Source organism: Giraffa tippelskirchi, chromosome 2 (genome assembly GCF_054371585.1).
Source record: "Giraffa tippelskirchi isolate mGirTip1 chromosome 2, T2T-mGirTip1v1.2.pri, whole genome shotgun sequence".
Taxonomy (NCBI): Eukaryota; Metazoa; Chordata; class Mammalia; order Artiodactyla; family Giraffidae; genus Giraffa; species Giraffa tippelskirchi.
The window spans coordinates 17,224,090-17,247,123 of NC_137276.1; the positions used below are offsets into that span (position 1 = coordinate 17,224,090).

At 36.6% G+C, this 23,034-nt stretch overlaps 1 protein-coding gene across 2 annotated transcripts in view; it reads right to left on the reverse strand.

Annotated features, from left to right (window-relative positions):
- Positions 1–719: 719 nt before the first annotated feature.
- The window catches only part of NHLRC2 (NHL repeat containing 2), a 51,747-nt gene continuing 29,432 nt past the window's right edge, over positions 720–23,034 (reverse strand). The window contains exons 5-11 of one of the 2 annotated variants that reach the window (XM_081538896.1): positions 21,686–21,815; positions 14,317–14,410; positions 10,903–11,134; positions 10,212–10,334; positions 9,114–9,323; positions 7,886–8,105; positions 720–2,357 (exon numbers count right to left, since the gene is read on the reverse strand). In XM_081538896.1, the coding sequence (XP_081395022.1) occupies positions 2,101–2,357; positions 7,886–8,105; positions 9,114–9,323; positions 10,212–10,334; positions 10,903–11,134; positions 14,317–14,410; positions 21,686–21,815 (1,266 nt within the window). In that variant the 3' untranslated portion in view covers positions 720–2,100. Of the gene's footprint in view, positions 2,358–7,885; positions 8,106–9,113; positions 9,324–10,211; positions 10,335–10,902; positions 11,135–14,316; positions 14,417–21,685; positions 21,816–23,034 lie in introns of both variants that reach the window. The other variant, XM_081538892.1, reaches the window with a different exon arrangement.

Here is a 23,034-nt window from a genome sequence, read left to right on the forward strand (position 1 = left end):
CACATAATATTTTGAATGTGAAAAACAATGTAGATTACTGGCTGGGTAAGAATAAGAATGTTCAGTAGGACTGTAGTTAAAAATCAAGAAGAGCATAAGCTTAATACTAACAGAAAACTCTATACAGACAAAATGAACATTAATATATTCTAGAAATATTTTTGGATTTTAATGTACATGAAAATATATACTGTGTGTAGGTTCATGCATAATGCTGCAAAAATAATTATCAAGTATTCCTGAATTAGCAAGTTAAAAGTGTATATATTTTCTTCAGACAGTGAAATTGTTTATGTCCTTAAATAGAAAAAAATTAAGCCAAACTATTTTCATTCTGTCCAGCTGGAAATGAGAAGTATAATAATAAAATGAGATTTTAAAAATGACTATGGCCTATTCTCCATAAAAGAGAATGTCACTATTATACATTCTTTTATTACAGAACATTTTTTTTTTATGGAGAGAAATGGTTTATGAGGTACTTATTATATATGTGTATATATATATAATTTTAAACAGAATTTCTTTTAACTTTACATTTAGTCTTCTCTTTAAAAATAGCTTTAGGAGGCTACAAATGAAATAGTCATGATCTATGCATTTCCTTACTTCATATTTAGGTAATCTGAAATAGTATGTTCAAAACTGTATTTCAAAAGAATATAAAGATATGGTCAGATGATTATGCTTAAAAAATTACAATTCAAATTGAGCACTGGTTTTGAAGTGAGAAGGAATATTATGCTTTATTGTCTATAAATATTTACTGAATAAGTATGATTCACCTGTTGTTTTTGAAATCTTGTAACCTGATTAAACCACAAACATGTGGAATCAGTTTTAGTAAAAACAAGCAGAGTCTTTTAAAATAGTTATAAAGAGAAAGCATCACTGAAAAAAAAAAAAACCTTTCCAATATCTTCTGGTGACTATTTCTTTTAAGGTTAGAAAAAAACACACCAAAAACAGGATCATCATGTCACTGTATGTTTCAGCCTTAATATTTTAAAGTAATATATTAAGATATACTATACATAATAAAAGCATAAAAGTGCTTCATACTGAAATTTTCACCTTGAAGGCTTAACAGCTATTTTTAAAAACATCACAATAATGATAATTTAAATTCTCAATATGGGAACCAAAAAAACCCCAAACCCAGCAAATCTGCATTTAATGCTTCAACTGAAATGTAAATTTCTAATATAACATACATACCCATTTGCATTGGACTTAGCTGTAACAATTCTTTACCATTAAGTGGTGTCACATGCAGTAATGTTTTCTGAAGTTCCTTTCTCCTTGAAAGTCACAATATTTCTAAGGAGTCATTCATTACTAAGACTGTTCACTCATTACTAAAACTGTTCATTCAGAAAAACGTTAAAAGGAGTCTGTATATGTCCTTAGACACTCTAACTTTCAGAAATATAGAAATATATTTTCTGTATATAGAAATATACAGAATATTTAACATACCATTAATAATAGTATGCTAAAAAAGCAAATAATTTATAACCATAAATATATCTCAAATGAGAAAATCACAGAAGAGAACCAGGAACATTTTTACCACCTAGATGCTCTTTAAGCCACTACTGTGATGAAGAGACATTTTTTTTTCTTGACCTAAAACAGACCTTACACCTTGAATGGCAGGTGTCCTTATACCAACACGTGGACTGGATCTTAAGCTCTGTTTAAAGTTACTATGAAATTTACACATTCAGATGTGCTGCTTCATAAAAGGTACAAAAGTTAGTTAAAATATTTGGTATCATTATTATAAGTATTCACTGAAAATTATCTCATGATAATATTCTTTCCTGTAACATGGACTTAAGTCTTGTGCCAAGTAACAGCACAGATTACAGAATCATGGTTCAAATCATGGTCAGTGACTTTGCTGGTACACAGCCAGAGTGAAGGAATTTGTCTATAATAAATAATTAAATAAGGAGCAAATTTTATTTTAATATCAGTTGCTAGAAGTGAACAATGGGTTTCTGGGTACCCAGAGGCAGAAATAAAGTTTCTTTTCATAAATTACAATGATGGTGGGGATGGAGAAGGGGCTGCACTGGGTTGCTAGCCAGCTTGCTAAAATATATACTTGAGTTCTACTGGAGGTATGCAGTCTTGCTGTGTATCAGTTATTTGTAAAGGCTGACTGAACAAAATTCCCTTCATCATACAGGCACTACTGTCTGCACTACAGTAATAGAGAAATACGCTGATAGACAGAATGGCCTCAAGTGATAAACAATCTCCAGGAATCTGCAGTGAGATTGTTGGTTGATTGGAAATGCTCTCTATCTCTCCAGATGGTGTCTGTCCTCGAAGAAGCCATTCATTGCCTAGAAAATAAAGAGATAAATTATTAAGACTGCATAAGAAGTTGAGTAGGAAATCAGACAAACTTTACAAACACTAGATTTACTCAACTAACTATTTACTGAAAGCCTCTAAACGCCAGGCATTGTGCTCTGTGTGAGGGACACAAGACGTAAGAAGTCCCTAGTCTGCTGCTGCTGCTAAGTCGCTTCAGTCGTGTCCAACTCCATGCGACCCCATAGACGGCAGCCACCAGGCTCCACCGTCCCTGGGATTCTGCAGGCAAGGATACTGGAGTGGGTTGCCATTTCCTTCTCCAGTGCATGAAAGGGAAAAGTGAAAGTGAAGTCGCTCAGTCGTGTCCGACTCTTAGCGACCCCATGGGCTGTAGCCTACCAGGCTCCTCCATCCATGGGATTTTCCAAGCAAGAGTACTGGAGTGGGGTGCCATTGCCTTCTCCAGTCCCTAGTCTAGTCATCTTGACATCAAATTAAAATTCTTTCTTTGAACACTGCAAACATAAATTATAAATTTCTTTTTACTGAAATCAAGATGAATATTACAAGTATGGTTATAGATTTAAAATGTGGTAAAATTAAAAATGAAACCTGTTAATAAGTCCTAGAAATAAACATAAGACACTTCAGAAAATAGTTAATTTTTACCAGATAGAAGTGTCTAGAAATATAATATGTAAACTACAAAATAAGCTAGGGAATACAAACGTATATACAACTATGCAGTGACTTTACAGTAAAGACAGTGATGAATTATTGACTATCCAAAGGTAATAAAAAAAAACATTGATTTTTTTTTTTCAGAAACAAGTAACACTGCATACGTTATTCCAATGGACTCAATGTAAAAAACAGATCTTTGTTTACTTCATTTTAATACATAAGACTCCTCTGAGACTTAAACATATAGATCTATATAACAAACATTTAAAAATCAGTCATATAGTATTAAACTTTTTAAAACGTCTTCATTCGCCCAGTGCCTTCTCTCCAAAGGAACGTGTGTGTCACCCTGAGTAAGCACATACCTAGGCTGACAGCGTTAGAGGTGCTTAGCTATTAAGAGCCAGTGTTTGGGAAATGCAGGACATGCTTTCCTGCCATCTGAAATAGAATACACTGAACATGATCTAACGACTTACCAACGACTCAGGGCTATCGGTACAAAAACTGGACCATCTACTGAGCAGTGATGAAATTCTATGTCTAGTTTTTAGCTTCTCTTTTTTGACCTCAGGATGCGTCAACAGACTATAGCACCTGTCTCTACCTGTCCTCCTCATCTCTCCTTTAGTTTACTGCTTCTAATATTCTGTTGATTGAAAAATTAAATTTGAGAAAAATATATCAAGTAAGAGTAAGGAGAATGCAAGGTGAGACTCTAAAGAGTTAAATACAGAGCTTTTAAACATAATTCTTTTTAAAGTCTCTGGCCTTCTTTGCTTATTTCTGGACTGAGGAATAAGTTTGATTTCGTTATACAGCAGATTAGTAGGGGAACTTCTTATATTTTAAATGAAAACAGGAAAATAATAAATTATGCTGTGTTAATGTCCAGGTTGCCTGGAAAATCCCATGGACGGAGGAGCCTGGTAGGCTACAGTCCATGGGGTCGCTAAGAGTCTGATACGACTGAGCGACTTCACTTTCACTTTTTCCTCTCATGCACTGGAGAAGGAAATGGCAACCCACTCCAGTATTCTTGCCTGGAGAATCCCAGGGACGGCGGAGCCTAGTGGGCTGCCGTCTATGGGGTCGCACAGAGTCGGACACGACTAAAGCGACTTAGTAGTAGCAATGTCCAGGTTTAGAAATAAAAGTGTTTCTGCATACAATTTTCAGATACTTCTCATGAAGGATCTGTGAAGCACAATATGCCCTTAAGGCTTTTATACTGCCATTTATTTATTAATTTATTGGCTTAAAACCTTCCCATAAATGCTGGCACCTTCAAGATTAGACCCACCAAAATTTAGTTAAAAATCAGTGTTATGGTCTCTAAATAATAGGCCAAGAAGTAAAAATGTCCTTTAATCACAGGTTTACAAATGTACCCTATAAAATAATATTCAAAGACTTAAATTATTAGGATTCTTGCTTGAAAGTTTATTTGTCCCTTTACAAAAAAAAAATTGTTTCCCTGGTGGTTCAGTGGTAAAGAATCTGCCTGCAGTGCAGGAGATGCGCGTTTGATCCTTGGGTGAGGAAGATCCCCTGAAGAAGGAAATAGCAACCCATTCCAGTACTCTTGCTTGGGAAATCCCATGGACAGAGGAGCCTGGTAGGCTATAGTCCATAGGGTCACAAAGAGTTGGACATGAGTTGGCAACTAATGCACAACAATACAATAAAAATGGAACCAATGCCTTGGATAAGTGTTAAGATAACTAAGAATTTTCTCTCTAGATTATTTCATTTTCCTTTAACACTATCTATATTTTGTATTCTAATAACTCAATATTAACATCATTAACTTGTGTAACTGACAAAGTAGAGTTAAAATAAGCATGTTAATTTACCAATATCCTACTTAAAAATAACGTTTCATTTCACAGAGAGAAATTAAATTAACATGATCTCCCAGTGATGCATTGGTTTCAGACTAATGGACCTAGGTGGAACAGCTGAACTGGAAGTTGAGGACTTGCTCTAAACTTCCTGAGGAATGAACGGCCAGGGTCTGAGTTCTCTTCTGCCCACAAAGCTAGCTCCAAACATCCGCTAGTGCTGCATGGTTCAGAACGTCCCTCTGCAGGGAGTGGATGCCGGGGATCTTCTCACGGGCTCAGTCTGGCCCTCCAGAGCCAGCACACCCAAGCCCAGCAGTTTCTTCTGGCTAGCCTACCAAGAGCTCTCTGCTCTTTTGCTGTGGATTCCAAGTGGGCAGTTGCAGGACAATAGCTGCTGCCCTGAGAATGTACCAAGGTAAGAAGGCACAAAGCCTGGATTTGGGTAATGTACAAAAGAAAAGTGTGTGAGAGGGAATGAGAGAGGCGGAGTAGGGCAGGAAACTGAAAACTGAGTGCGCACATGTGAAAGAGCATGGGAGACTAGGACAGAGGATGCTCACCAGAAACAAGAAGTCAGAATTCAGTTATGGACTACAACTACTGCACTTTGAAATTATTGTCTACTCTGTTAGAGATGCTGGAAAGCACTGCTAAAGACGAGCAGTATACTGATTACTTGTAAATTCATGAAATAAGTTCACACTGATTCAAATACACACCCAAATCTTAACATAATTTACAGTAACTGAATACTTTGAGAATAGGCTCAAACAAGAAGTGTTCTTAGGCTAAAAGACCACAAATTAGAGAGTGAGGACAAAAAGGCTCTGCCTGGATTCTAATCACAGTAATCCGTTTGTATTCAATTACACATCCTCCTCCAACAGTGTTTTTTCTTCTACTCGAATGGCATCCTTTTAAGCAATGGCTTTGGCATTCATTTTCTTGTAGCAAGCAAGTTAATGGGAATCTCTAGAGAAGAAAACAGATTCAGGCTTAATAACTGGTCTCAATGGACAGGAATCTGAGCAAACTCTGGGAGACAGTGAAGGACAGAGAAGCCTGGTGTGCTGTAGTCCATGAGGTCACAAAGAGTCAGACACGACTGAGTAACTGAACAAGTCAAGTCTTAATGATACTATTGAAATAAAATGAACAGCAACTGAAAGCTCTAAAGTATTTGACAAGAAACTATCCGGAAAAGTGAAAGATAATAAAACAACCAAAGAACTGAATTAGAATCTGTCAAGTTATTTCAGTTAAAAACAAGAATAAAATATTTTTTAAAAATCATACTCCAGGGGGAAATCTAATTCTTTAGGATCTGTGAGATTTAATGGTATAGTGGAAATCACAATTAATACTGGATCAGGACTTCAGAGAATTTCTGATTAAACTACTTAGTAACTACACTTCTTTTTTATTTATTTTTAATGGGAGGACAATTGCTTCAGAGAGTGTCGGTCTGTGCTGTGCAATGTGAATTAGCCGTAAGTATACATACACTTCCTCCCTCTTGAACCTCCCTCCCAAGCCCCCACCCCACCCTACCCCTCTAGGTTGTCAGAGCTGCTCCCTTGTGCATAACCTTGGCTGGAGAAAAACCACTTCCATGTGGACTAGACTGACTTTCAATTCATGACAGCCAGCCTCACATGCAGCCTTTTAGCAGTTCAGCGGTCATACTGTATTTCCCTTAAATAGTCACCCTTCCACCCTTTGGACCCTCTTTCTTCAAACCTCCAAAACCTTCTCCCCATCCCCTTCTCACTCTCAGCTGATGGTCATACTCTCCAACATAGTAATACTAAGAAAACAAGCATGCAGAAAAACACTTCCGCAAGCATTCATCTCCACAACTTCCTATCCAGGTGTCTGTGTCACACCTGGAACCTTCCCTCCTTACCATGGAAATGCTGCCCACTTTCCCGGCAAAGACCAGTTTTCTACCTGTGCACTCGAGCCCATCCTCTCTCATATCTTCCTAAAGGATATCCACAGCTACCACACATCATCTTTTCTCTACTGATCTTTGCCATCAATAACAGCAAACACACTGCTCTCCCAACTCTGGTTTCCCCTTCAAGCAACTGCTCTCTTTCCCGTTATCTTTTTAACTAAACTCCTCAAAGAGCTATCTACATTTGCTACTCTACATCTGCAACTGAAATGATACGTGAAAGATACAAAAGTGAAAGTGAAGTCGCTCAGTCGTGTCCGACCCAACTCTTCCCAACCCCATGGACTGCAGCCTACCAGGCTTCTCCGTCCATGGGTTTTCCAGGCAAGAGTACTGCAGTGGGTTGCCACTGCCTTCTCTGCAAGTGGTGCTAACAGTAAAGAATTTGCCTGTCAATGCAGGAGAGGCAAGAGATGCAGGATTGCCTCTTGGGTTGGGTTGGGAAGATTCCCTGGAGGAGAAAATGGCACCCCATTCCAAAAGTCTTGCTTGCAAAATTCCATGGACAGAGGAGCCTGGATGGCTACAGTCCATGGGGCTGCAAAGAGTTGAACATGATTGAGCAACTGAGCACGCACACACAGCACAAAGGAAAAGATACTAAACTAAGAATTAGCAGAGCTGGGTTCAAATTCCATATTTTGACCTAATTAAATATACGCCCTTAAGCAAACAATTTTATCTCTTTGAGCCACTAGTCTCCTCATTTATAAGAGGCTCAGAACAAAGGGTGTCTTTTGATGCCTTTCAGTTCTAATATTTAAGGACCTATCATTCTACGACCACAACAGTCTGCCTCATGTGATGAACTTGCCTAGGAGCAAATGGGAGCAATTATGATTAACTCTGGGTGAGTTACACACTTATTTAATAGAGAAAGAATCTCAAAGACTAAAGAAAACTGCTAAAGTGGGGTTAGATCTGGATCTTTCTGTATTGTAAGATCCCCTTCAAATCCTGCCAAACTGTAGAGTTAAAGTATCACATAACAAATGAGAAAAATTTCTAGATCAAACATCAAGAATTCATGAAATATTTGCATTTGCAAAGGTTATTGTCATACCTTCAGCTGACAGAAACCAGCAACTGGATGCTCCCTCAGTTAGCTTTGTTCCTGATGGGAGGTCTAATCTCAGCTTGAACTGAAGAGTCTGTCCGGGAGACGCCGCCACGGGGGAAAGCCTAATGCCTGGAGCAGATTTAGGTAGTTTGGGTAAGGTCTTTGGTTTTTCTGCTAGACATGGACCATCCACCACAGCATTTTCAGACCTGAAGACTGGAAACTAAAAACAAGAAAATCTGTTTTCTAAAACACAAGTACTTTACAGTATTGTAGACAGAGAGAGCTTATTTTCAGACTTCAGTACAAAAGTGAGGTTCAATGTCAAGGAAACTTGATTGCCATTTTCTTCTGAATCAGAATGCATTTACTTCAACTTCTTCATGATTATTTTGTAGGTTCAAAAAAAACTTCATCCTGGCCAAAAGACTGTCAACATTTATGAATGAACTTAATTGTTCAATATGTTTATAGATAGCAGGAAATTAAAATAAAACTTTAACAATTTAAATGCAGTGGAGGTAATACACACCCTCATAATTTTCACTGCCAACATAAGATGTCATTCATCTCTTATCAGAGATCTATGTCAAGAGAAACAAACTTACGTTATGATGGCAATCTGTGTTTTTATTTTAAAATATATCTTGGAAATTCCTAGAATTTTAGACAAAGAACTCCTGCATTTTCTGGACAAATGTGACATAGAAAAGGATAACTTGAAATTTTATTAGAGACCATGTCCATATCTTTAAAATTAGAACTTATTTAAGTTTCCTCTCATCTTATTTTTAAGTCCTGAGACATGTGGCTTCTAGACCTTTCTTTGAAGATTATTTGGTGGTAATGGGTTCACCATAGGAAACAAAGATTATACATTAGTCTGAGGATTGTTTAAAAAAAAAAAAAAAACTCGATTAAACAATCCAACCCACATACTTTGTGTGTATCAGTATGTCCATACATTTAAAAACAGATGAGTCTTTTTTTTTTCCTTTTCTGAAAGTTCATCAAATTCTCTCCAACTTCTAGTGTTTTTCTCAAACACTCTTGGCACAGATGGAATTTTTATTTTAAAAATAACAGGATATCCTTGGAAAAGGCACCCACTCACTACTCTATATGTTTCACTTTCACCACTAATGTTGGCCTAACCAAAAGTGCCTCTGTTGTTGCTAGGGATTTCAGAATCTTTCTTAAAATGATGCCCCTTAACTTAAAGATTACTTACCACGGAAACTGTTTTGGTTTCTAAATCCAACACTTTAATTTGATGGTTATTGGTGTCTGCCACATATAATAATTGACCATTCTCTCCAATACACAAGCCTCCTGGTTCATTAAAAGTTGAGTCGGTAAAATTGGAACCAATAATATTACTTGCATTACCAGTTCCTGCTAATGTTGTACAGTTTTTTGTTTTTGGATCCACAACTTTAATCTAAAAAGGATAGAACAAAAATTTATTTATCTGAAGCTCAGTTTCACATTTGTGATATGGAAGAGTAACATATTAATAAGCAAGGCAGAGAATTCCTGATTGACATTAGTATTCTTAATAAACATCAGAGAAAGAACAGACACTTCCATATTTTCTTGAACAGCCAAACATTCAAATTAGTCTAAGGAGAAATATTTCATCCTGAGAGCTAAACACTATAAAATCCCATTACATCCTGTCTTCTAGAAGAAATCTTTGAAAAAATTATTTAATGTTATTCTTTTCCCTCACAATGGGACACAGTTGAACTGACTTCCTTCTTAGGAACATCTAATACCGGCTGAGGATTTGCTACTTACATTAGATGCTGTGATTCCTGTGTTTCAATTACATTAAATTCATAAGCTTCTCATCACAAAATACTAATATTTATGTTCCAATGATTTTATTTTAAAAATGCATAGTAAAAATAAAATAGACAAAGAAAACAGAAATGTTGATGAAAACGAATTATTTACTAACAGGCACGGCAACTATGCAAAGGCTCAAAAATGCTCATTTGTTAACTGACATATTAATTTCCCTGTTACCTGCCTTCTCCTTATTTACTGAAGATGTTACTAAACAGCTTTAGTGGCTTGCAATTCCCAATTTTTGGCTATCATCATTGGGAATTTGTTTAGTCCTTTCCCCAGCTCAGAGTACTATCACATCATTTCTGCAAAGAAAGGACCAAAAAAAGGAACAGAAAGGCTTATGTACAGTTGTCAAAGACTGTTATTCCTCTCTACATTTTAGAGCGGCAGTTGTAGGAGGCTCACAGATCTTTCAGCATTTTAAATACCACAAGTGAAAAGTAGGGTATTATATAATTCTGTCAAGACTCACCTTGTGATTGTAAGAGTCTGCCACGTACAGTAAATTCCTTTTCTTGTCCCAAGTTACTCCAAGTGGGTGCTGAAGCCTTGCATTGATTCCTACTCCATCAACATCACCAAAAGCAAATAAATTCTTTTTTTTTGAAAAGAAAAGAAACAGCATGTATTAAAATTTTTTCACAGAACTTTGTTAGGGTATAAAGTGAAAATTCAGATGGCTGTACATGCTACTTAAGTTAAAGGGGGAGAAGTCTGATTTCATATAAATAGGGTTGGGCATTTGACTAAAACTAGAAAACAATGACAGAATTCTGAACCTGATTTAATTTGTGGTTCTAAGGAATCTTATTCACAAAAATGACACATCTGATCTGGACAGGTCAGGTCTACTGCTCTGGTGCTCTTTCCACCCTCCCGCCAAATATCTACTCTTCATTTTCCCCTTGCTCAGTAATCACGATTTTATCCTTCCTTTCTCTCGGAAGCCTTGACATTTATACAGAATCAAATCAGATCAGTTAACTTTTCTTAGGTGGTTTTGTTACTTGTGCTTCTTTATAGTCACATTTCCTTTGGTTTGACTTCCATTTTAACATGGATAAGTCCAAGAATTTTCTCCTTCCTATGTCTTATTAACTTCACAATTCAGAAAATTGCAAGCTCGCTAAGCAGGCACACCGCGTAAAAGTGCTTTTCATTACCATGGGATCTCTCTCTCCTCCCACGAGGTGCTTCACGGCTCCATCTTTCAGCGAGACGGTTCTCACTGTGCTGCTCTCACTGTCTGCCACAAACAGGCAGCTCCAGGGATCCTCTGAGGCCAGAGACAGACCTGAAGGCTGGGCAAAGCCTGCTTTGTGAGGGTATGCATTATTTCGATTCTCTTCATTTCCACTTCCAGCAAACCGAAGGCAGGTTCCTTTTTTTAACTCACTAAAGAAGACAAATTCACAGGTGAAGTGTCAATACTGTTACACTGTGCCCAATTTAATTATTAAACAAATGAATGTAAATGATGAAGCCAATGGTGATAGCATTATTTATTAAAAAAAAAAAATCTGCTGATCTTGACCTAGTTAAATTGTGCAAATAAGCTTTCACTGTAGTTTTTCTAATCACTAACTTATTTACCCACTGTATAGGGACCTTTCTACCTTTCTTTTTTTTTAAACATACCCAAAAGTGAAACTATTCTCAATGATTAAACAAGAGATCCCCGACAAAGTTAAAAATACATGAATAAAGATCACATCACTGATGGGATAGTTTTCCTCCAAATGATCAGAGGTAGGTATAGCTAGATCCCACCTTTACATCCTGGTCTCTTCTTAGCTTCATGCAATATTAGATTCTGAAAGGGAATTAAAAAGATGTAGGTAATCTCTTCTAGCTCTTGATAGTTCTGAGCTTAAATTTTCACTAAAAATGTTTTATTTTCATGTACATAAGTAGAGACCAGGCTTCCCTGGTGGCTAAGTGGTAAAGAATCCACCTGCCAATCAGGAGACATGGATTCAATCCTTGGGCTGGGAAGATCCCCTGGAGTAAGAAATGGCAACCCACTCCAATATTCTTGCCTGGAAAATTCCATGGACAGAGGACCCTGGCGGGCTACAGTCTACGGGGTTGCAAAAGAGTTGGACACGACTTTGCGACTAAACAACAAAAAATATAAGAAGAGACTAGCAAAAAGAGTTAAAAGAATCATTTGTGAAAGATGGGTGCTCATTTTAAAGTAATAATACGATTTCACTGCTTTAATCAATTGTACAAATCCATTTCCTATGTATACTAGGCAAGTTTCTATTTAAAGTACTATTGTAATGATTTCTTTGTAATATGGAGAAAGTTTTATACCTTGGTCTCTACGTTTATGTCAGAGGAACTGTAAGGAAGACATGCTAGTGTCCTGTATTGAGGGGAGGGGAGAAGCTGACGTGGGATACAAAACAATGAGAGCCTCTGTATCATTTTCTAATACTGTAAAACATGCAAAAAAACGTCTAAAATGACCATCAGTCACTTACTGGTTAATATGATCCTAATGCTAACATAGGTAGTGAACAAGGAGTGGAAGCAAAAGGATAGAAAATGTATAAATACAGCCATTTATTCAAGGCCTATTTATTTATATGTAATAACAAATATGCCAAACAAAGGAGTTGTAACAATTTTACGAAGGAGATCTCTTAATAAAAGCTAGAAATAGTGGGGAGAAACAGTAACTTCTAAAAGTTCAGGAGTTATTACCACTTGAAGGTCAGTGACAAATAATGCATCCTTGAAATTATAATACAAGTCAGTGTGATCAGACTGGACACTTTTCTATTGTGAACGAGTGACAACTCTACTTAGTGAAATTTAGACCACTCTTGACCGTCTAGGTCCAAAACAGTCATCATTTAGAACAACACAGTCTGGTCATCTCTGCTACTTCTTTTTTCCTCCTCTTATATGTTGTTGGTCACCTCACTATTCAGTTACTCTCAGCTCTGGCCTGGATAACAGCAGCGGTCTCCTCCTTGAACCTGTCTGTATTACTGCCACACTCCAAATGCTACCAGTGTTCTTTCAAAAACACAAATCTTATCATATCACTTCCCAGCTTAAAACTTCCTATAAAGTCATGTAGAATAACTTTCGAATCTCTTAGAAAGATTCTAAGGATCTGGCTTCTACTGACATCACAAGGGTCATTTCTTGCCTGGAAAACCTCTACCCTTCTGAACTCCTTCCTACCCTTCTGCCAGGTTCAGTTAGTAGCTGAAAAGGAGATCTTAGTTAGTAGCTTCTTCCAGGAAGCCTTCCTTTGATACCTCAAATTTTATTCATATTGGATGCTCCTCTTATTTATATAAGAGACCATACCATTTCATCCCTACTGCAAAGCATAGTGCCTTGTTTGCTTAATAAATATTTTTCAATGGATGATTAAATGCTGCTAAACATCTTACAAAGCAACACACACACAATTTAGACTATCTAGTATTCTGGATTATCTATACAACTGCTCCTCTCTACTGATAAAGGTAACTGAACTGACTGGCACTTACTTTCTATGGTGATTTGACAGTCTTTATGGTCTATGAATTTCATTCATTTACTTCCGCAGACCTTCACTGAGCTCCTGTCATTTACCAGATACTGTGCTAGGGGCAGGGGACAAGAAGTGAATGAGGAAGGGTGCTTTCCTTAAAGAGGCAGTCTAGGAGGAGAAAATAGCTATGTAAACAAATAAGTGCGAACAAAAATACAGAAGGTGAGAGAGAGAAGAGGGGAGGATGGTAGGGTGAAGGGTGAGAGGGCAGGAAGAAGGGAGACATGGAGGGGGAGGGGAAGAGAAAGGCTGGGATGTTAGAGGAAGAGAAAAGGCTTTACAGGAAAACTACAAGAAACTTTGTAGAGACACTACTTTTCCATCTTTATACCCCTGACAGTGGCAGCAGTGCCATCTACATTCACTGTACAGGCCAGGCACTAGGCTGAGCTTTTCACACATATTAATTCTCAAAACAAAACCTATGAGGAAGATATAAATAAGGAAAACTGAGGCTTAGAAAGTTAAAGTGACTCTCCTAAGCTCATGTAGATAAGAAGTGGCAGAGCCAGGCTCAATCTCAGGCCTGATGACAAAGCTATTAACCATTCTTCCATGCAGTCTTCAAATATCTGAATTGATCAGGGATATTAGAAGTATGTATTAAAAGATGTTTCCAGTTCTCTTTGTGAATGCTTGGTGAGACTGCTCTTCCTAAGCTACTCAAGGTTGGGTGTGGTCCTAAGACATACTTGGGCTGATGAAATGTGAGTAGAAGAGATATGTCACTTCAGAAGAAAAGTTATAAGAGCCAGTGAACACCTCACCACCTCTCTCTCTCTCTGCCAGGACAACTGGCAAAGCTCCAAATGGTGGCTGCTGCATCAGCTTGGGTGGCAGAGTAGTGCTTCCCCTGCAAACAAACCTTGTCTTAGGCCATGGAGAACCCGAGCTGTTCATTATGGCAGCACAGCCCCGCATATCCTGTCTGGTACAGTGGGCGTTACAAGGACGGAGACTTTTGGAAAAGGAATTCTGTGAACTCCATGTTTGCCCAAAGAGAGATGTTACTACTTACTTTTTCTTTGGTAATCTGCCACAGTCCAACAAGAGTGCCCATATCTGATGAGTCCCTGCCATGGCTATCCACAGAATGTTATCTCTTTGGACCTCTGAACCTTTATGAAAAGAAACAGTAATTATCATATATGTATCTGGTTAACAAACACCTCCAGCTGTTTTAGAAATTTAAATTAAGGGAGACAATAGCATGTTTATAAATCATATGATAGAAGGAAGTAAAAACATTTGCAATATTTTAAGTCATTTTGGAAACTTTTCCATTTTCCTTGCGAAAGGTTTACTTCTTTAGACTTAAAAATATACATTCACAGAAATCCAAAGTATTCTCAGTAGCAAAATGTCCCTCTGCATCTCTGGGCACGATGTTTTTAAACATTTGATTTCTTATTTTATGTGACAAGAAATGGCTTGACGCACACACTCCAAAGAAACTTTGGCAGTCAAGAACCTAAATTACATGCTTCAGGAATACAGGAATAGTTCTTTGAACAATTTCTCATGGAAGAATTGTACCTTTTAACAGTTTAAGGAATGTATATTTCCACCACGTATTAACTTTTAGGCTTAGACTTACATCACTACTGCTTTTTAAAAACCTACTGTTTAATTGCTGTGAACCTTTCTCAAAAAGATATAGTTGACATGCAATAAAGCTAAGAGTACAATATATTATACCTGTTTTCTAAAATTAATAATTTTGTTTTTTAAGACTGATATTACAACTTATTACAATGTGACAAGGCTCTATTTCTCAAATTAATTCTATTGTTAAAATATTTAATTATTTTAATTTAAACTGAACACTGAAGCTATTTTTACATGTAGTTGAGACATTTTCACTAAAATAATTTGGTCAGAGGTATCTTATGTTAAAAGAAATATCTTGGTAAGATTATTTTATTTTTACTTTCTTTAAGTAGTCGTGTCCAGAAGAAATTTTTCTTCACTAACTTGTTTATTTTCAAGTGTCTTTCACAGCAACAAAAATAATGGTGATGATCAACAAATTATGGTGCTATATGCCAAGCACGTTATAGAGAATATTACCTAAATCTTCTCAAAAGCCCCGGGAGACAGGTGGTGTTATTAGGACATTTTTACAGGCCCTTTACAGAAGAAACTGAGGCTCAGAGAGGTCATGTAACTTGCCAGGATCACAGAGCTAGTAAATGAAGGAACTGGAATCTGAACCCAGGCAATCCAACAGAAAATTCTATTTAACATGTTGCCCCTTTCTGTTAATTGCTATCATAGAAATCTAAAGGAAGATCAGTTCAGTCACTCAGTCGTGTCCGACTCTTTGCGACCCCATGAATTGAAGCACGCCAGGTCTCCCTGTCTGTCCATCACCAACTCCCTGAGTCCACCCAAACCCACGTCCATCGAGTCGATGATGCCATCCAGCTATCTCATCCTCTGTCATCCCCTTCTCCTCCTGCCCTCAATCTTTCCCAGCATCAGGGTCTTTTCCAATGAGTCAGCTCTTCACATCAGGTGGCCAAAGTATTGGAGCTTCAGCTTCAACATCAGTCCTTCCAATGAACACCCAGGACTGATCTCCTTTAGGATGGACTGGTTGGATCTCCTTGCAGTCCAAGGGACTCTCAAGAGTCTTCTCCAACACCACAATTCAAAAGCATCAATTATTGGGCGCTCAGCTTTCTTTATAGTCCAGTTTATTTCAATTCAGTTTTTCATAGTCAAATACTTTTATAAACAAAAACTGTATTAAAAGTGACAATGGCATCCATATGCTCTGGGGACTCAGTCTCTGCTTAATCACTTTAAAACTAGATCAAAAGCTCTTCATTATTATATTCTTATTTTATTTTGCCCCTGCCATGTGAAGACAAAGCTTGAAGGTGACCTTCTATAAGCCAGAAGAGAGCTCTCACCAGAAACCAATCATGCTGACACCTTGACCTTGGACTTCTAGCCTCCAGAACTGTAAGAAAATAAAATTCTGTAGTTTAAGCCACCCAGTCTGTGGCATTTTGTTATGGCAGCCCGAGCAAAGATATCCCCCCGAGAACAGAAATGAGACAAGGAGATCTGCTATCAACACTTATTTAGCATCATATGAAGGCCCTAATTCATACAAGTAAGAAAAGGAAGCAAAAAGCATAGATTGGAAATAAAACTGTAATCATTAGAAGATGACATGAGTTTAAAGCCTCTCTAACTTGGCCAAAGAACTGTCTGGTTTATACATGAGTAAAAGATCAAATCAAGTGTCCAACTTCTCCAAACAGGCCAGTCTAGTTCAACTAGGGTTGACTGTAAGAGGCCAAAGCTTCAAAGTAATATTAGTGTGAGCCTCTGTTTGTTCTTGGTCTCAGTGTACTTATTTCCTTTAGAAGCTGGAGGTATGAAAAAGAGTGCAGAAGCAGAGGCTGTGTCAGGTTGGGATTTAGGAGTTTATGATTCTACACACCAACTGATGAGGATAATGATGGGGGGGTGCGGTGGTGAAAAGGATAACCATTCAGAACACTTCCTAGTTTAAGGCACTGAGCTAATAATAAGCCCTTTACATGGATTATTTCGTTTAATTTGACAACATTAGCAAGTCTTGTTATTATTATCTCTATTTTATAAAGAAACTGAAATTCAAAGGGGTTAAATAATTTGTTGGTATTCACACAGCTAAACCTGGAATAATAATACCTTAGTGAGTTCAACTCCCTGGTGGCTCAGATGGTAAAGAATCTGCCTGTAATGCAGAAGACCCAGGTTCAGTGACTGGGTTGGGAAGATCCCCTGGAGAAGGGAATGGCTACACACTCCAGTATTCTTGCCTGTAGAATTCTACTGACAGAGGAGCCTGGCAGGCTACAGCCCTTGGGGTCACCAAGAGTTGGACAGGACTGAGTGTCTACCACAGCAGCACATAGCAGTGAGGCCAAATTCAGGTTATTAGTGTTACGATCAGAATGAAGGAGCTACAGAAGTGAGCTTGTGCTTTATAAACACCAAGTCAGTGTGATAATATTCAGATACAAAAATACAACTGTTTTATTTTATTAAAATAAAAACACACTAGTCACATTATATAAGATTTATTCCTCAAAAAAAATTCTGTTTCACCTGATTAGAAGATAAATGTTATTTTAGAGCATATTAATGGAAGTCAGAGAAGCATATTATCTATGCTGTAAATTACCAGACAAGCATACTAAATAGTTGGATTTCAATCATTAAAGGTCAAATAAGTACAGTTAAATTTCTATCTGGGGAAATGCTGATTAAAGGGCCAAGGAAGGTTAATGGGATTCAGGCATACTATCTTTCCTTAAGTGATTTTAAATCAGGTCAAGTCTGAATTATTTAAAGACTAGCAGAGGTTACTGAAAAAAAAATTCTTTATGATAAAAAATAATTCTTGGGTTATTGTCTTGTATGAGTAAGAGCCAGCACAGACTTAATATGGACATTAGAAACATGGCAATGTTTCTGCTGAAAAATGAATTTATTGGCGTTATTTTAAATTATTTTTAGTGGATGACAAAGTTCTGACCAAATTTAGAGTGATAATCAAAAATAAAAATGAAAAAACTTTGTCATAAATGTTAATTATTTTCATGCTTTTATCACTGTAACAGCGTAACTGGGTTAAATATTCAGGTACTATTTAAAATACAAACACACACATTTACATATTACATATATATTAAAAATAATCAGAGGTATTTCAAATCCCTTTCCTTAATGTCTTCTTTAAGTATGCTGTTCATTATCTGAGTCTCTTGGGGGAGTATATATTCAACTGTACATTTATTTTTTATTTTCCATTCTCTTTATCTGACCTATTTTATTTCCTTTTAAGATTTACTTTTTCTTTAAATATGTATATGAATAGATAAGTGTTCATTATAAAGTTTAAATAGTAAGTAAATATCCATGTGCATACCACCAGCTCAACAAAAGGCAGTATTATTTGAAATCCTCCTGCATCCCTTTATGAATATATCCTCCTCCTCTCTACCAGTCTAAAAATTTGTTTTTTTATTATATTCTTCAGTTTTTAAAAATTACCAAGTTTGAATGGCTCTCTCATTGTATAATTAGTCTTGCTTGCTACCGAACATTCTACAAAAACTGAACATTTTTCTGCTCAACAGATTTCCTGATACTCATCCATGCTATTAGGTATAGCTGTGGTCTCTTGTTTGTACTGCACAACAGCTTAATATATGAAGATATTACAATAAATACAACCTATTTTTCATGTTTCCCTTCTGATAATTCCATCCTCTTTCATATTCCTAACTATGGTAGAATTTCAGAAATATTCTATATAATTTTTAAAGTATTAAAGAATTTAAGTGTTTACAAAAACAATTTTTCTTAACCACAATCCCTGTCAAATTGCATTTAATCCCACATCTGCTTAAACCAGTTCTACAATTATATAACTTAAATATATATGAACCAACTTGATACTGAGAAAAAAGTATAATTATCTATAACACAGAAAAGAAATTCTCTAGTAGATAGAGATGTTAACATAGTAACTAAAATTAGCAGCAAGCCCTTACATAAAAACAGTTAACAGTCCCATAGGACTGTGTTTTGATGAAATATAAATATGAAACATATAAATAAAAATGAATGTAAGATACATTGATATGTTAAAATATTTTTAAATGAATGATATGATGCCAAAATATAATTTAGTAGAAACAATTGTAAGGAGAGGAAGTAGTGTATGATCCAATTTCCCCATACCCTGATAAAATACATTAATCCAGGATTATACTTCAGAGTGATTTAAAGCAGTGGTTCTAAAAATGATTTTGGGTAACATACCACTTTGAAACTCTGATAAGAATCTGACCAATTTCCCCAAACCTTAAGTAGAATTTCTGGGAAATTTATGTACTTCACAAAGTCTAACCACGAATGCCTTGGTTATATTAAGGTTAAAAAACTCTTGTGGTAAAAAAAAAAAGAAAGAAAGAAAACTCTTGTAGTCATTGAGATTACAGGACATTCCTACAGTATTTGAAAATCATTTACTCTTAGCATTTGAAAGGTGTTGAGCTTATTTAAGACTATTTAAATTCAAGATTATTCCTCTTGCCAAGTATCTGGAAGTGAAGTCACTTTAAGTTCAGTTCAGTTCAGTCTCTCAATTGTGTCCAACTCCTTGCGACACCATGGACCGCAGCACACCAGGCTTCCCTGTCCATCATCAGCCCCCGGAGCTTGCTCAAACTCATGTCCATTGAGTCATTGATGCCATCCAACCATCTCATCTTCTGTTGTCCCCTTCTCCTCCTGCCCTCAATCTTTCCCAGCATCAGGGTCTTTTCCAATGAGTCAGTTCTCCGCATCAGGTGGCCAAAGGTTTGGAGCTTTAGCTTCAGCATCAGTCCTTCCGATGAATATTCAGGACTGATTCCCTTTAGGATGGACTGGTTGGATTTCCTTGCAGTCCAAGGGACTCTCAAGAGTCTTCTCCAACACCACATTTCAAAAGCATCAATTCTTCAGCACTCAGCCTTCTTTATGGTCCAACTCTCACATCCATACATGACCACTGAAAAAACCATAGCTTTGACTATATGGACCTTGTTGGCAAAGTAATGTCTCTGCTTTTTAATATGCTGCCTAGGTTGGTCATAGCTTCTTTTCCAAGGAGCAAGCGTCTTTGAATTTCATGGCTGCAGTCACCATCTGCAGTGATTTTGGAGCCCAAAAATATAAAGTCTCTCATTGTTTCCAGTTTCCCCATCTATTTGCCATGAAGTGATGGGACTGCATGCCATGATCTTAGTTTTTTGAATGCTGAGTTTTAAGTGAACTTTTTCCCTCTTCTCTTTCACTTTCATCACTTTCATCATCAATAGGCTCTTTAGTTCTTCTTCGTTTTCTGCCACAAGGGTAGTGTCATCTGCGTATCTGAGGTTCTTGATGTTTCTCCTGGCAACCTTGATTTCAGTTTGGCATTTCACATGATGTACTCTGCATATTCGTTAAGTAAGTAGGGTGACAATATACAGCCTTGACATACTCCTTTCCCAATTTGGAACCAGTCTGTTGTTCCATGTCTGGTTCTAACTATTGCTTCTTGACCTGCATACATATTTCTCAGGAGACAGGTAAGGTGGTCTGGTATTCCCATCTCTTTAAACAGTTAAGTTAAATGCAGAGCCATATGTTTTTAATGGTGCTTCCCAGGTGGTGCTAGTGGTAAAGAAACTGCCTGCCAATGCATGGGATGCAAGAGATGTGGGTTCAATCCCTTGGTCAGGAAGATCCTTTGGAGGAGGGCACGGCAAACCTCACCAGTATTCTTGCCTGGAGAATCCCATGGACAAAGGAGCCCTGGAAGGCTGTAGTCCATAGGGTCATACAGAGTTGCACATGACTGAAGCAACTTAGCACGCACGCATGCTTTTAATCATCTGTTGAGCACGACTGAGCGACTGAACTGAGCTAAGGTAGCACTCATTTCCTTTCTAAAAACTGAGCCTAATAAAGATATAAGCCTCAGCACATCACTCCAGTTGGAAGCTGAGGGAGTACTTGTCAACAGAGCCAATATTTTCCTTGGAAAGCAATTTGGGTACACTCTCAATATGAGATAAACAACCAGAAATTCCATGCCATAAAGTAGGACTGAAAAATTTTTAGCCTAGAAAAACATGTAAGTACTGTACTAAATGAATCCAACACAGTAAAGCATCTGGTAAAGTACACCCTGTTTTTAAACAATATAAATTCTGATTATAGGTGAAATTAGACAGTATTTGTCTTTCTCTGATATACTTCACATAATATAACACCTTCTAGGTCCATCCATGTTGTCACAAATGGCAAGATTTCATTATTTTCTATGACTGAGTAATATTCCATTATATATAAGTATTATTATTTTTTTAAACTATTCAAAATAAGCTATAATTATTAAATTAAAATTTTAATAATCTAAAAAAAATCCCAGTCATTTCTTGATTTTTCACATGGGAGTAAATAAAAAGGACACTGTTAAACAGTATACTGCATGAATAATCTTTTGAAATTTTGAAACTATAATCCTTCCAATTTAAGAATATTCAGAACTATCCTAATTGAAAACTGCAACTAAGATGAAATTCCTTAACATTAGAGAAATATATAATCTATCTTGTATATAAAATATGCACGAATGTCACATGTTATATATGACCTAGTTATCCTACCTTCTACATATGATTGGTAGCGTTGCTTTTATGCAATTAACAAATCCCAAGTCATGGATATAAAAGCATAAAATAACTAGTAATAATTAATCCAAATGAATGTTCCTATAATATTTTAAAAATCTTACTTTAACTCAGCAAAATTTACTTATATTATTTAATATCAAGTTTACATACCTGACCTTCCAAAAACTACATCCCAAGGGGAACTAATGGGCTGTTCATTTCCTTTAGCTCCACCTTCTTTATCTGTACCTTGAATTCCAATGCCAGCCACAGTGCTCACCATCTCAGCTTCTAGGTCAATCTATAGAAATTAATACAGGTTTTATACAATGCATTTATTTCCAACAGAACATATAGAAAACATGTGCTTTATTTATACTATGTGTGAACTTATTATATGTTAAAAAACTGAGTGGTTTAAGTATGTAAAATAAAAAGGAAACACGTGCAATATAAATACTTAAAAAAAGCTTAAGAAAAAAGGCTTATCAAGTACATGGTGATCTTGTTATTAAAATGCATAAAACTTAGTCCTTTTCATTTCTCTATCCACCCATTCCCCAACTTTCCTCTTACCCACTCGCCTTCATCATGCCTCTACCAAAACTGGTATTGAACTCATCTCAACTATAAAATATTTTAAAAGAAGGTGATATTTGAAAATGCACAGCAGCATCAAGAAAAACACTTCTTAAAATTAAATGTATATTTCAATTGTGCTTGGCTAGTAATTGACACATATAGAGTTTAACATGTGACAAGCACTGACCTATCATTTATCCATCCAAACTCATATATCCCTACAACTGTGATTTTGATTATTTCAGAGGAAACTGAGGCACAGATCATTAAGTAAGATTCCAACACCCCACAGCCAATAAGTCCAGGATCTTGGATCTGAACCACTTCCAGCTGTACTACATGCCTCTGCTTCATAAATCAAAAAGCTAATGCATTCTACTGGAAAAAAAAAGATGCTCTGGTTTCATCTCCTGAGACTTTTCAACATCTTACGAAAATTTTCAAACATCTTATGAAAATTTTTAATATAATGTCTAGGTTGGTCATAGCTTTTCTTCCAAGGAGCAAGCATCTTTTAATTTCATGGCTGCAGTCACCATCTGCAGTGACTGCAATGTTTTATAATTATGTATTTCTAAAAATTTATTCCAATATTCTGTTTTGGTTGTTAAGTAAACAGAATTTTAAAATTCCATTTCCAGTTGACTGTTACTAGTATATAGATCTTTTTACATTGACTTTGAGGTTTGCAACCTTCCCAAATTCACTTATTAGTTCGAGTAACTTTGTATAGATTTCTCAGAATCTTCTATGTACATGACATGTCTCTGGCAAATAGCTGTTATTCTTCCTTTTTATCCTATATGCCTTCTATTCCTCTTTCTTGCCTCATTATAATGGCTAGTACTTTCAGTACAATGTTTAACAGGCATGATGAACGTGATCATGTGTTGTCTTGTTCCCAACCATGAGGTGAAAGTATTCAATACTTTGCACTA